The 16,647-nt window shown below is 31.7% G+C and overlaps 1 protein-coding gene across 1 annotated transcript; it reads right to left on the bottom strand.

The window, feature by feature from the left end:
- Nucleotides 1-11,381: 11,381 nt before the first annotated feature.
- Nucleotides 11,382-13,996, bottom strand: LOC145041436 (mediator of RNA polymerase II transcription subunit). The gene is made up of 7 exons (XM_078989502.1): nucleotides 13,642-13,996; nucleotides 12,919-13,084; nucleotides 12,347-12,803; nucleotides 12,205-12,264; nucleotides 12,064-12,132; nucleotides 11,821-11,864; nucleotides 11,382-11,744 (listed from the first exon to the last, which is right to left on the bottom strand). The coding sequence occupies exons 1-7, from the start codon at nucleotides 13,937-13,939 to the stop codon at nucleotides 11,576-11,578; spliced, it is 1,263 nt and encodes a 420-aa protein (XP_078845628.1). The 5' UTR covers nucleotides 13,940-13,996; the 3' UTR covers nucleotides 11,382-11,575.
- Nucleotides 13,997-16,647: the final 2,651 nt, after the last annotated feature.

Raw genomic sequence — 16,647 nt, 5'->3', positions numbered from 1 at the left:
TCAGAAAATGTCAATATGGTCCTACCAAAATTAACATTAGACTTCCAAATGTCCTTGAGCAACCAATGTTTGGCAAACCTCAGATTGTCCTCGACAATTGCTTAATCACTTTAGTCATATCCAGTTCTAGACTCTTTCCTTCTAAATGCCCTGAGCATTTGGAAAATTTAGAAAGGATGAATATTATAGCACATGAAATCGATCCTATATCCGAAGCATATGGGACACGATTCATGATGTTTGACATAAAGACATGATACTAGACAAGTCTTTTGCTACAATTTTTTTATTTGCCATGTTTTCAAATTTTAACTATGAAGAGGGATGTCGTAATCATAATCGAATTTTGAAAACGCAATATATATAGAATTTCTTCAAGTTGAACCATTCCAACACAAAATTCATATATATTCTTGACTAAAGATGATTAAAATCTCAATCTAAGCTTTAGAATTGAAATGAAGTATAATTTCCTCTCCCTTAATTATAGCAAAACAACTTTTCAACCCCTGCAACTTCACGGATTGAAACTTTGTTTTCTATAATTAACATTGCTAGCTTGCAATACTAATCATAATAATCATGCTCCCACTAACATGATGATTATCAGCATAACACTTATGCTCCCACTAGCTCTGACATATTTTCAGAAATCTGCTGGACTTCTGAAATTTAGATTCATACATCCTTTCTTAGATAGCTCACATGTGTGTCTAAACAATTTTCAGAACTATGAAAAGGGATGTCGTAATCATAGTCTCAATTGCTTAGGCATTTTCCATTTCTCTCAAGTCCATGTTAGCGTGCCGGTTAACCACAAGCACTCCACTAACGACTTTTGAAAATGCAAATAACACAATTGCTATCTACGTAAAATCTACTTAGTGAAAGCGCTTCCTCACCATCATTTTCATGAATCAGAGAGAAACCTTATGACACTTAGATTTTATAGTGTATGAGTTCCTATCCATGCGAATTTGTCAAAACCATAATCACAAGATAAGGTTAGTGACAAATTCAGCCTTACATGGATTAAACTTATTCAATCTTACTTTCTTGTCACCTTGGTAGCACAAGGCCCACCAATGCTTCCAAGTTGAACTCTGATAACTCACATGCAAATCCAACTTATTTGAAGTATGTACAGAAATAAGAATTATGTCAACACGATATGTTGCAAAGCTTAAGTCGTGTGCTAGTGATAAATTACAAGTTTTACTCTTGATTAAATCTTGAAACTCTTTCAGGATCTTTAAGGCTCCCACTGTCCTTTTGACATATAAGTTTCCCCAGTCAAGAACCATTCCTTGACAAAACAAATATTCAAGGGATAGTGTGGATTCTTATCAAGACTAACACTTCACACAATTGGTCTTAGTTGGTCTCTGTCTCATCCAAGACATCACAACTTACCAATCTCAAATGTACAAGAGTAGAAACATTTCACACTACATTTTATAAGTGTTTTAAACCTTACTTTATGTCACTCAATGTTACAATCTTGGAGTATGACTCTAAGAATTGTTTTGGAACGAAGTATGACTCATCTCCTTGATCTTAACCAATCCAATAATTCATGACCTCTCTTCTTAGCCATAACAATGCACTAAGATGTCCTTAGAGTATGAATTTGTGATATGGTTTCTAAATCATTAAGATGATCATAAAACTGATACTAAAGTACTCTCCCATCTTTTCAGATTTGAGAAACTTCTATTCTTCTGCCTAATTTGATTCTTCTTATTCGCTCTGTCATACATTGGAACCTTTTCAATGTTACAGAATTATACTTAACCTTATAAGTATAATCATATTTACTAATCTTTAGTAAATCATGACAAATCAATCTTTGTGGTGGACCTTGACGAGTGCACACCCAGTGTACCTAATTCTTTAGTCCTTCAATTGACTCACATATACATGTGATCAAAGAATTAGTCTTAATTTTTCAAAGATGAAAATTCTCATTCATCATACAATACAACTTGTATGATTCCAAGTTTCTGTCCAATTGAAACTTGGGTGATGAAAAACTTTCTTCATTTGGTAATTTCAGACACTACCACAAATGAAAGAATCAAATCCACTTTCCAATATTGCTATTACTGGAAACATATAAGCAACAATTTTCCACAGATGTCATTGTAAGGGTATTTTTAAAATAAATAAAATTAAAACTCTTTTTTTCTTTTATTTTAAAACTTTGGGGAAAAACTTATCCTTACAATCCACATGAAAACCTTGTTGTTATCTATTCACAAGAAATATATATTATAACTCCTAAGAAGTAGCTCAAGAATCCGATCTTCAAACTACGCAATAGAAATCCATCTACGCGATCAGATTCAGCATATTCTTTCTTTAAGCTTCATATCTTTTCTTTTGATTCTTAAAAACATCAACATGTGACCCATTCACATTATGTAATAAGAATCTCCAAATAGGAACTTAATAGAGTTAGTCAGTGGACTTTAACTGAAGTAGAGTCAAACCTCTTGACTTCATCAACCTTATGACCTTTCAGGTGAATAGGGCAGCTTCGCAACCAATGCCCCTTCCTTTGGCAACAAAACACATGTAGACCCTTTGGTAATGGCACATGAGACTATCTCAGACTTAGCCTTTCTCTTTACCATTTGGTTAACCGAGTTGACTATGGCCGATCCCTTTCCATTGGGAAGAGAAATGCTTTTCTAGATATCCAATGCTACCATTGCCAGTGTCCATTTAAGGTTTGGGAAGTTGATCTTCTAACAAAATTTTCTTTACTAGTGTTCCAAATCATTGTTGATTCCGCAGCACAAAGCAAATAGATAAGATCATTAAGGCTCGTGTCATAGTCTGTCTCATAGTAGTCCCAAAGTAACCCGCTATGTTACTAAGAAAGTGATTGAACATCCAACTTTCACGAGACTTTGACACCCAACTCTCCCGGCTTGTCAATATGTGACTACATCTCCAAGATGTGACCATACCAAGACCTTAACTTGCCAATAGGGCTCGAGTGACTTTAAACTTTTCAAGAACTTGTGGGGTAGGGAGAATAATTGGAGGAGATAGAGGAAGTGAAGCATGCTGTTGAGGGACACCATCTTCAAATGATTTGGGAAGATCATAAATGTCTAAACCAGACATGTTTTGGGAGATATTCAAGATAGTTGATTTAAATTCCTTAATATGACACCCAATATGAAATATTAAGGCTAGGACCCAACACAATATTTTATAATTTGGAAGAGGGATGCCGTAATCCAAGCTATAAAATATTTGAAGGTAGGCGAATGACGATTCACCAATTTCCACCATGAAAAACGAAATAATTTATTAGGTTTTAATTGGATTTGAAATTCCTAGATCTTTTGAGATTCATTGAACTTTTCAATGGCATGTTTCAATCTCGAGTGTGCCCTCTCAAATTTTGTGACTGGGATGCCGAGGATCACAAAACAAGGTGTGAATAACCATACCAATTCACTTGGTACCCTTAATATTATCACCTAATCAATGTTCCGGTTAACCACACACGCTCCATTGATCTATGACAAACATTAAGTTACCCTTCGTGATCCTTACTAGTCCAAGTTAGTGTGCCGGTTAACCACACACGCTCCACCAACGACTTGGTAAGGTACAAAGTGTGAATTCCATGGGCTAGCACCAAATTCACATTTTTCCTAAAGTAACTAAGATTGGGAATTATTAAGATTTTAGTTACTTAGTATTTATCATTAATACTTTTAATGAAGGGAGAATTTAAAGTCATTGTCCTACCCGTTCGGCTAACGACCCTCCACCAGTCAAGCAAGCGGTGGGTGAGAGTATACACCCATTAAGTCGCCATTTTATAGGCAACAACCTTATACCCACCTTATAGACCGGTTTCGTGAATGAGGCCTACTAACGGTAAAATGACTTGTTCTTATACATATATATATATATATATATATATATATATATATATATATATATATATATATATATATATATATATATAATAATTAACCATTAATGTTATAAATAGTATACGTGTTGAATTTTAACTCTTTAGAATTCTAAGGGCTAACTTGGAATTAAAGTATTCATAAGAGAAAACTTTTCAAATTCCAAAACTTGAGGGCAAGTTTTGAAACTATTCAAAACTAATTAATTCCATAACTTATGTGTTTAAAGTAGTTTTAATCCAAAAAACTCTTCAAGTTCCATAACTTATGGAAGACTTTAAACTAATAAGAGAATTAACTTTTCTTTATTTTTATAACTTATGGAATTAATTAAGGTTACACTTTTACTCTTTAATGAAGTGACTCTTGAATTTCCATAACTTGAGGACAAGTTATGGAGTCATAAAAAAAAATTCAATGACACAAGACTCTTCATTTTGTAACCATTACCAACTTTTATGAGTTTTATGAGTCTTTAATGTGACTCTTCATGTAACTTGAGGACAAGTTACACAAACACATTTTATACTCAACTCTTAGATTAAAATGGATTGAAAACAACTATTTCAATTAACTTTTCTATTAATCTAAGCAACTCATAAGAACAAGATAATTCAAATCAAACTTTCTCATGTAATTAGTCTAAACCTTAAACTAATACAAAACATGAATCTATTGATAATTATCTTTGAAAATGGATTAGCATGAACATTACCACATTAAAAACAAGTTTATAAGTTCAAAAACAACTTAGGGTAATGTTCCTAGTCCATTTCTAGCCAAAAACCTCGAAAATATGTTGTCTGGGGTCCAACTCGTCGAGTGCATGAACCAACTCGGCGAGTTGGATCATTTTGATCAATTTTTAGGCATGGACTCGCCGAGTCCCTTGATGGACTCGCCGAGTCTGATGATCAAACAGCAACACTTTCGATTTTTTAAGCAGTTTTGCAGGTATAACAAGAAAACAAGCCTAGGCTCTGATACCACTGTTGGGTTTTGAGCATTCTAACACTCCTAAGTGTACATGCAACCCTAAATACCTTGGATCTATGTTTTCTCTATTATACATGCAAATAAGAACATCCAAGGTATTATCCTAATCTAGCATACAAAACAATGAGTGTAACAAGATAGAATACATACCTCTTTGATGTAGAAAGTCTTCATGAAGCTTGAGTGCCTAGCCCCAATAGTGTGGAAGCCTCAAATGGAATCACAATCATCAAAACACTTAGAATAACTTGAGAGAGTTCTACACTTCATGAAATCGGCTAGCCCTTTGTTACTCTCACTAGTGGCCGATTTTTGTCAAGAATAAGATCTTTATATAGTGTTACAATTAGGGTAAATCCTTAATTGTCATGGCTTTCCATTTCCTTGGATCCATGGGTTCAAATACACCATGGAGCATCCATGGACCATCCTATGGGTTTTAGCCCAACTTGATTATCCATGGAGCATTAGCCCACTATATAAGTATGGATGATTTACACAATCAACCCATATATTTAATTAGTCTTCTTTTGATCACTTAATTAATCCTAGATTAACTCTTGATCAATACTAATTAAATAATCTTATTATTCTTATTATTAATATACTAGAACTTATAGTATATTAATAACCATAAGTGTCTTATTTCTCTCATTATAGTCTATCCAAGTGCATGATGGTATGCAACCCAAATGGACCATGTCGGGTCGGGTCAAGTCTTACCAATTATAGTTATGGACTTAGACATTAATCCAACACTATGTTGGTTTTGGGGCCTAATCGAGTTATTGGTCCATAATGGGCTTTTGTTGTTTTTGATTTAGGCTTTGGATAGCCATTTTGGGTTTTGGGTTTTTTATGTATTTTGGAGTGGGCCTTGGCTTTTTGGATTATCGGATTAATTATTGATTAAGATTGTATTTCTTTTGTTAGTTGGCACGAGGTTATTCGGTTCAGTGGTCTGAGCAGTTATTTGGTTATCAGCAAATTGAGGTGAGTTTCCTCATTGTATTTAGCAGGTCGAATGCACCAATGTCGCCCTATGGTTTTTTATTCTTAGTATGTTTGTTGTCTATGTGACTCTTGTATGTGTTATATGTTTTATGTTTACCGAGCGGAGCCCGATGCCGAGCGGTGCCCAATGCCAGGCGGGGCCTGATGAGTATATTGTATGCTAGTAATCTGTATATGTTTTATGATTACCCGGTACGAACCAATGTCGGGCAAGGATCGAAGGCTAGTTTATATGCTATTTATCTCTGTGATTATGGTATGTGTTGTGTGTTTATATGTTTAAATGTTTATACCGGATGGGACCCGATGCTAATCGGTGCCTGATGACTGACAAATATATATACCGAGCGAGGCTCGATGTCAAGCGGGGCCTGATGTCGGACGGGGTCCTATGTCGGGCGGGGCCCAGTATTTGTTGATATGTATGGTATGTAGTATTTGGGGAACTCACTAAGTTTTGTGCTTACGGTTTTCAGTTTATGTTTCAGGTACTTATGTTTTCAAAAGGAAGGGCTCGACTTGATCGCAGTTCATCCAACCATATTTCCGCATTATGATGATTTTGGGATTGTACTCTGATAACTGGTTTCTTACAAAGTACTTTTGAATTTTAGCAAAGGAGTATTGAATGTTGACTTAAAGATAATTAATGTTTTGGTTGAATTAAAATTGAAATTTTTACCTTATTATTTAGGGATGTTACAAACTCAGCCTCTCCTTCATCACCCTTAACGGAGTTAACCATAAAAAGAAGTAAAATTAACATCTCATGTTAATTATCTTTTTTGTTTATCCATATATGACACACAAGAGATTCGCTTCATTTGAGATCTCTCTTAGTGCAAGTAATCTCCATCCCCTCACTTTAGCGACAATTTATAATAAACAACCCTAATATTATACGGTAATCATATATGGATCCAAAAGTGCCTCAAATGCTTGTATACTTGGTAAGCAAACGAAGACCTTAAATTGTATATGGTCAGATCACGTATGTGATTGTTTAATGTAAACGTTACACTTTCAGTCTTTATGGTTTGCTTAATGTTGCATATTGTACCCAACCATATTTTCTCTTACAATTATTACTTCCATAATTGCCACTACAACCCCTCACTTTTCTATTTTACATTTGTTTTATTTTAATTAGTGTATTTTATATTAAATTATTCATTTATGAATATAATTAATTATTTTTTATTATTGTATAATGTTCTTATTTAATAAGATTCTAACACAAATTTATATTTATATTGTTAAATTTTAAAAAAAGTAATATTAAATAATTAATCAAATCATGTTATTTAAAAGATTTAGTTGCTATTAAAAAGTTAATATACTTATAATATATAGAATTTCATTTACATAAATATTTTATTAGATTTAATTTCATATATAAGTTTAAAGAAGTTTATGTTTATCTTTATAATATTATTTATATCATATTTATTTAAGACTCATAATTTTTGTAATGTTTTTTATTATTGATTCTAAAAGGAAAAACTACAATAAAGTCCCTATATATTGGCCTCATAATCGATTTAGCTATTATATATTTTTTTTATTCAATTAAATCTCAAATACCGGTAATCGTATTCAATTTAACCCTTTGACCCGGTCAATATGTCTCTAACTTTTAAAAATTACATTTTCGGCCTAGATATCAAAATTTATTACAAATTTGGTCCAAATTTTACATTTTTGGCCCATATTTTAATTTTTTTTTTACAAATTTGGTCCAAAATTTACACTTTCTGCCCAAATTTTAGAAGTTTATCATGAATTCATCCTAACTTTAGTCTTTTTTACAACTTTTTTTATCAAAAGTTTGTTTTTAATATGTTTTTTCTTTAAAACTCATATTTATACAAAAAAAAAAATCACATAAAAATCTTATTTTTTCTATATAAAAACTTTTTTCTATATAAAATATCTAATTATAAAAATAGGTTTGGATTATTTGTGTGATTTCTCTTAAAAAATCAATTAAGAAATTAAAAGTAACCCTAAATTATACTATTAAATTATAGTTTATCAAAAAACTAGTTACACTAGTTACCCTAAATTAAAATTAACCCTAACTTATACTATTAATATAGATATTTTAATATGTGTTCTATTTACTGTGTATTCTTTTTTCTATGAGATTTTAATATAGTTGTTTATATGTATTTTTCAATCTGTTGCATCTTCGTAAATTAAATCATACCTTCGATCACATATATATGACAAAAGGTATGTAAAGTTGTTCTAATCTCATATATGACAATCCATATTGATTTCAGTAGGAGTTGTAACTATCAACGTTTGTAATACTTTTTTACATTTGTTAGATGTCATTTTCTGCCAAAAATCTCCTTATCGACAAATGACAATTGCTCCATTCTAGATGGTTATTTTTTGTTATTACAACAAACAAAATTGACACATGAAACTGGTTTTACAAAGAAGTTTAAATAAAGAAATCCAAAGTGATGATGAACTATATGTATAAACATGTATTTAGCGAGAAACAAAAAATATGAAGTTTTCAATATGTAACATCTTCTATTATTTAAACTTTTCCTATAAATGTGATTAAAGAACAAATAAATAATATTAAAATGAGTGTAACTAGTTTTTGACAAACTATAATTTAATAGTATAATTTAGGGTTGCTTTTAAATTTTTAATTGATTTTTTAAGAGAAATCACACAAATAATCCAAACCTTATTTTATAATTAGATATTTCATATACAAAAAAGTTTTTTTAAAAAGTTTTTATATAGAAAAAATAAGATTTTTATGTGAAAATATGTCTTTTTTTGTATAAATATGAGTTTTAAAGAAAAAACATATTAGAAACAAACTTTTGAGAGATAATCGCCTACCCTAGCGTCTACATTGCCTATCTCTACCGGTCAGACATGACACACGAACCACCTCCAAAGACATTAAATCGACAGATCCACCGCAATCCCTTCTCGTTAGCAACCCTAAATCAGATTTAAGGATAATGGAAAGTAATTTCTCTCTCTCTCTCTCGGTTATCTTCCTTTTGTGTGTGCCTTTCTTTTTATCTATACAGATTATTGAATTGAATATTGAATTGCATATTGAAAATGATGATGGTGGTGTTAGTGGTGGCTTATATGTCAAGGGTGCTTGTTGTTTGTGTTTTGTGTGCAGAAAGTTAACCTGGTGGTTTGAAAGTGATGCTGAACAAGGGATGTTATGGTGGTGTTCTTCATTACTACTAGAGAACAATGGTGGTTGTTTCGTATGTATCCCAGCAACTTGAAGAAAAACGATGGTGGGAATGGAGGTAGAGGAGTGGTGATGTATGATTAAAACGATGAAGATCTGCTGAGGGATGTGATGGTGAACCCTCCCCAAATTCGTAATAGATATAACTATTGTGGTTGGAGTGCAAATTGACGGTGGTCGGAGTGCACATTGATCTGTTAACTCTTAGACCGTCGGTGTCATCATGTAATGGTTGTTGAGAAATGGACGGAAAGACAATGGAATGGGGTCTAATAATGGTGAATGAAAGGTTAATCTCTGCTTTACAGTTTTTATTTTGTCGATTTCAGTAAAGGAAAACACACCCAAATTGATTTTAGAAATGAAAACACACAAAGCAACAGTCTCCTATGGTGATGGCGGTTTGAGTTGCATGTTTCAGAACAAGAACAAAGGAAGGAGAGGTGGAGTATATGGTGTTTTTGCGCTTCAGAACATATTAGATGAATGATGGGTTTTTCGATCTGGTGTTGGTGATTAGAAGGCATCATGGGGATGGAGAGCTATAAAGATCTCCCTAGTTCTTGAGGTCAGAGAGAGAGAGAGAGAGGAGGGAGGGAGAGAGAGAGAGAGAGATAGAGAGAGAGAGGGAGAGAGAGGGAGACCTTTTATATATTTAATTATGTTTAATTTTTTCTTTTTAAAAAAAAAATACGATAAAACATCATAAATGGTCCCTATGGTTGTGAAATGACAAATACCCTTCAGTTAACGGACAAACTTAACCCCAGTTAGCAAAAAGGACCAAACATCAAAAGTTTTGAAAACACAGGGACCATCTATGAGGTTTTTAAACCACGGGGACTAAACTTTCGAATTTGGGTAACCACAGGGACCATTTATGATGTTTTTTCATATATATATATATATATATATATATATATATATATATATATATATATATATATATATATATATATATATATATAATCATATTAAACTACATAATTATTTTACTGCACAACTCGCGGACATTCGTCTAATATACTTGTAATAGAGGTATTTTTTTTTCTTAAACCACATTCATTTGAATCACCCAACTTTTCAACCTCTATTTAAATTAAACAATAATTCAATATTATTGTAATTTCAATATAAAATTTTTATTTTAGTTAGTTTGTTAATCTAAATACGTTGTTTATTCAAAACATAGTTTTCATAATATATTCAAAATCTATTTTTTCTAAAAAGTTAAAAAGTTTAAATATAAGATCTAAATAAAAATTTCGAATTAACAAAAAAGAGTTGATTAAAATTTACTTTTTATAATAATTATTTTTTTCTTAAATTAGATAGTTTAAAATAAATTAAAATATTAAAAGTTTAAATATAATATTAAATATAAACAATGTACCAAAAGATAGTTCTAAAATTCATTATAAAGATATAAATAAAATGTTAAATATAAAATATATATCCTAATTCAAAATTCGTAAACAACCTATAGATATATTCCATTTAAATAATATCATATAAAAAATGTCTATATAAATTAAGTTTATTTTTACTTTCATGGGTAACTATCATTGAGATACGACTTTAAATAAAATAATATTGGGTCTGTTATTTGATATCCATAAATCTATTACCAAAGTAATTTCGGACACCCATATTTGATAATGTTTATCTTTTATTTAAAATATTTAGAATGTTTTATAATAAATTAGTGTAAGAATTAAATTAAAAGTTATCAACAAGAATATATTTATTTTAAAGCATATATTTACCAATATTTTAATTACAACTGCACAACGCAATTAATATACAAAGAGACCGCAAAACATGTTATTAGTGGCATATTTGTAAGTCAGAATGTCTGGATGGAATTTAGAAAGCTGAAATCTGATGAGATTGTTATTGGTAAAAAAAAAAAAAAAGAGGACTTTGTTGAACAAGCTCACATTCCTTTAATCAAACAGCTTGTATCTAAGCCCATATACTCTCCGATCAAGTTCAACTTCTGGTTTGTTCATGTTCATCATTTTATTTAGACAACAAAAGAGATGAATTTAAGTATGTTTCTCATTCTTTAGCTTAATCCGCATTTGTATTTGATTTATAATAAAAATATACACAAATCATTTAAAACTTAATGTTTTTGTTTCAATTCTTACTTTGCCTAACCTTTGAAATTCCACTCCAAATGATTAAATATTGCAATTTCAATATAGCTTCTAGTCTAGCAAAATATGTTTAAAAAAGTTGACATCCTTGTTTACTATCACCTTTCCACAACACCACCATTGTTGTTTAAAAATCTGAAGTCAGAAATTAATTATCTACAAATATAATTTAAGTTAAAAATAAAAATGAAAGTTAAAAAGTGTTATAAGCTCTATTATGCTTCTTGAGGGAAACACCCAATGTGATATGCTGCTATATCATTCACCTTCTCATTCTTACTTGACAATTTCTCTTTACTCACACTAAAATTCCGATAAGGCCTTTGAACAGGTGGTAATAACAAAGCCGATTCTTTATCCATCGACAGTAATTTCCCACATTTACTGCACATTTATATTTACAATATTATTATTACTTCACAATAATAAATATTATTTCACTATTCAAACTATTATATACCTGCATACTTTCGTGAATAGACTTTCATAGCTGCATATCCAATGCTGCAAAAACAAGTATTATTTTCTCTTTTTCTAACTTATCTACAATATTTTCAAAAACACCCCTTCTACTATCTTTTTGTTATAATAACCAAACTAATCATTTGTATATAATTATAAACTCAAACATGAACTGGATTTGTATAAAAACTCAAACTTGAAGGACCACAAATGACACATGAAAAGTATGGAGATGACATACCAGTAGAGAATAGAGTGCCATGTCAGCATTCACACCAATAAAATGCTGTGGAGCCATGGCAGCATGTTCCTATAATTCAGATTTACTAAAACATTAATTAAATTATTTTTTAAAATTATTATAAAAAAAAAATCATTTTACCGTGATGTTCCTGAAGATGTGATAACCTGAAACCCCACGTGCATGTACATAGCTCCCACCCTTTTGGATAAAGTTTTAAAAACACAAATTAATTATTAATTAAAAAAATATATAATTTCATCAGGATTTAATTTACAGATACCTCATCAGGTGAAAAGAAGGCTACTGCATCAGGATTAAGGGAGCCAGTTGGATGCAAGGAAATCACTGCTCTAAAAACAGAAGGGAGTAAAACCTCAATTACAGCAATCTGATCTGCATCCGGTGCACCACCTGCACCTGATCCTGGCCTAATGTGGAAACTGTGAGTGTTTTGTGATTCGTCTGAAGTGTCATTAGGGAGTAATGAAGCTCTTTTTGACCACTCTAATCTTTGGTAAGTTGAGGTTTTGACTTCTGGGATTTGTTTTTCAAGTTGTGTTAGAACATCTGACACACTTCTCATTCTCAATTCACTCAGCTCTTCTTCTTCTTGCTGACTCATGGTTGTGGAGTGGGACCCACGGGGCTTTTTAGCAACTGACTCATCTGCTACTGAATCATCATCCAGATGAGGGAAAAAACGTCGCTTTTGATCAGTAAATGCCTTGAGAGCCAACCTAGGATGTTATAACATACTGTTGTTTTAAAGATGACTGAATAGAAAGAAACTAGAAATCAAGAAGAAGAAGAAGAAGAAGAAGAAGTAGAGATATCCAAGAAGTGAAAGCATACCTGGTTCTATCAACAGCAGAAGCTCCAGCCTGACCAGCAAGTTGTCGCTTCCATGCATATGCAACAACAGCACCATCAGGACAAACTAAAGGCATGTGAAGACCCCAAGAATTGCTTCTTGACTTAAGTGATTCATTCAGAACTCCAGAATCTTCCAGTTGTCTTCCTAACAGATTCAGAAATCACACATTCAATATTACAGATTAGTAATTCAGATTTGACACAAGATAGATGTACATGATTTCCTGAAATTAAGTTATGCTCCATGATTCTTGAGATGAAACCTAGTCATTTTGAGATTCCAAACCAGTTGTAGAGTTTGATGTGGATATAATACTAATGTTACCTTATTACATCATTATAAAGCTTTATTGCAACTTCCAAAATTTTCTGCAAAAACTAAACAATTCAATCCGTTTTAATGTTGAGACTTGAGAGTAGGTCTATGCCCTCTAATTTGAGGACATCAGTACAAAGAGTCTGATGAAATACTTGATGCCAAAGATGTATTGCAACAACCTTTATATAGGATCTGATCTATTGGTTGTCACACCATCGCGTGATGGTTGTTTTGCAGGGGATTGGAGTATCAACATGGTTAATTCAATTGATTTCGAATATAAGGATCTAAAACTTAAAAAATCAAACTATTTGGTGCGAAGGTTGTACGCTAGCCCTTGAAACATAAACCCTAAAACACCGAAACGTAAAATTAGTAGTTACCAATAGTTCGAAGATCTTGAAGGTACTGACGCATAGAAGCTCCTTCTTGAAGAATCAAATGCACGGGTTTACCGGTGCTTGATTGTTGAGGATGCTGTCCGGCAATAAATAGGGCTTCCAGAAGGCGATCGGCACCGAGTCTAATGTCGGCAATGAGTCGAGCAGCATGGGCCAAACGATCCATAGCTAAGGCTACTTGTTTCGGAGGAGCCTCCGTCGTAGAATCTTGCGAATCCGGTGGAGAAGAGATGGGGTTTCCGGCGGAATACAGTGGTGGTTGTGAGTGTTGGTGCTGCATCTCGATGTTGTGTGTCGTAAAATGCCTCTTGTGCAAAATTTTAGCTGCCACGTGCACTAGTAACTGAAAATTAAAGAAATAAGACTTGCCTCGTGCCTAGTTCTGTTTTACGTTTTAGCCCCTATTCTTTTACTTCTTTACCAGATATTTCCTCTCTTTCACCTTTTTTTTTCTTACTCGCTCCAAATACATATTAAGTTTTTATGACTATGTCGATTACATATATTAAAAGTTTGTTTGGCGTGACTTAATGAAATCGTAATTTAATTAAATGAAATTCACAACATATAATGAAATGAATAAGTTAATAGTGTGAACCAAGGTTTTAAAAATTTTGTCATGACTCGTCATAACTTCAAGACTTGTATTTGACGCTACGTTTTAACAAAACATAGCGTTAAATCATATATGTATATAAAAATGAATAATAGTAGAAAGTAAATAAATAATTATTAATTACATATAAAGTTACCTCATTAAGTCACACCTTACAAACGATTTGGCTCGTTGTGATTCGTAAAAGCTTGAAACAAGAATCTTGGACCGTGAACCATTACACTTTTTGGTTGACTTAAATGATTGAAATAAACTATTTAAATATGTTGTTTGTCCAATCAACATCGGACTATATTCCTTAAATCTTGAAACCCATCAACATCGGACTCTAACCATTCCTCCATCCGGAAAATCGAGTGATACTATATGTCGCCCTTTCAACCATCATTGATGTCTACAAATAATGAAGTTTGGTACGAACTCTCTCTACTTCTGGTTTTCTTTCTTTTTTATTTATGGGATTTATGGCACTCTGGTCCGACCTTTAATCTAGAATTCCACCTTTAAAAATTCTAATTTTTTGTTTATTCCACTAGAATCTAGGGCATTTTGCAACAAAAAATTGTTTTAGATATACAAAATCGAGTTTTTGCATCATAGTTTTGGTTAATCATATGCTTAATTTTGATTCATCACCCTTATATATGTTGTTTTATAACAAATTATAGTTAATCTATTATTTTGGGAATATTAATGGAACAATGGAGTAAGTCCTTAAGTGGCATGGTTAAGTGAATGTGGGATTCTGGATCCTATTTGAAGCAAATCATATAGAATGGTCACCTAATGATCTCGATTAATGACTTGCATAATTATCAAAGTTCAAATCCTTGTTAATTTGTGTATTAAGGACCATAGTTGTATACAAAAACATAACGTGGTTAAATTTATAATTTGGATTATAAAAGTAAAAACAATGATCTTTCATCCTTATTTCATGAGAAATCAAGGTCTATTGGTTCTTTATATATTTTACTTGGAAGTCCGTAAATTTCCTCATTCTATTTCCCAGGTTCTACCTAGTAACTCCTACAGGCCCTACCATAGGAGACGATGAACATAGCAAACCTATAAACTACGAAAGTTTATTTGAACTTTGAAGTTTCTATATGTTATCGTTTTGGTGAATGATTGTAGACCCAACATATATTTGGGTGAAAGATTGGACATTTACAACTTCATTGTGATCTTATTCATACCTCAAAAATTAATGGTTCTGATCATCTAATTATTTTTCTAGGGATTGAACTATATAAGCGAGTTCATCAATTTCACTCGTGTATATTTGTTTGATTTTATTGAGCAATATCGGTGAGTTCTTCGATTCATATGTTCTTAATTTTGTGAACATGACTGATTAAGAATTAGGCAGATGCTTACTATTTTATTGTTAAATTTATGAAAGATTGGGATTTGAAATCATATATTCTACAATAATGTGTATGTTTTTTGTCTATATATTCACCAAGAATGTTTTATATGTATCTAATTCGATTCATCCACGAAAGCGGATGTTACAGACATATGATTTATGTAGATAAGATTCATTATCACATTCTCGATTCAGTAATTGTTCTTTGTCAACTTTAATCGTATGCGATTAAATGCATCTACTTACATGTGATTATATGTATCTAATCACATATGATTTATATGGACAAAAAATGATGTCTATATAAACCATATGTGATTATATACATATAATCACATATGATTATATACACTAGAACAACTATTGAATCGAGAACACAAAGATACATATTGTTCACATATACCATATGTGATTAAATGCATATAATCACATGTGATTATATGTATCTAATCACATAGAATTTGTGTGGAAAAATTTCATTTTCGTGTTCTCGATTTAGTTGTTGTTCTTGTGTATTTAATTACATGATATTGTATGTATTTAACCATATATGATTTATATAGACAATATTCGTTTTCGTAATATCGTTCAATAGCTGTTCTTTTACATTTAGTCACATATGATTTATGTACACAATATTCGTTTTTGTGTTTTCGATTCAATAGTTTTTCTTTTTCCATATTAATCATATGTAATTAAATACATACAATCACATATGATTAAATACATGAGAAAAATATTAAATAAAAATGTGAAAACGAATATTATCAATATAAATCATATATGATTTTATACATATAATCACATGTGATTATGTACATGAGACCATTCTATATCCTAATTACTTTCTGGATCCGATAAATTAAAAAAAAAAACATCTACCAGATCCCCGTATGTAACAGCCGGATTTTTCAGGTATCTTGTATATTTGTATTTTTGGTGATTTGAGAGGGGACTCGGCGAGTTGGAGCTCAGACTCGCCGAGTAGGGACGCGGATCT

Source organism: Lactuca saligna, chromosome 4, assembly GCF_052625555.1.
Source record: "Lactuca saligna cultivar CGN05327 chromosome 4, ASM5262555v1, whole genome shotgun sequence".
Taxonomy (NCBI): Eukaryota; Viridiplantae; Streptophyta; class Magnoliopsida; order Asterales; family Asteraceae; genus Lactuca; species Lactuca saligna.
Note: the sequence above shows the minus strand (reverse complement) of the source record. Positions and strands in the feature narration are given on the sequence as shown.

Coding starts and splice junctions, on each gene's coding strand:
- LOC145041436 (XM_078989502.1), bottom strand. CDS start 13,939: ATGCAGCACCAACACTCACAACCACCACTGTATTCCGCCGGAAACCCC. Junction 13,085..13,641: donor TCAAGATCTTCGAACTATTG/GTAACTACTAAT, acceptor TGAATCTGTTAG/GAAGACAACTGGAAGATTCT. Junction 12,804..12,918: donor TCTGCTGTTGATAGAACCAG/GTATGCTTTCAC, acceptor ATAACATCCTAG/GTTGGCTCTCAAGGCATTTA.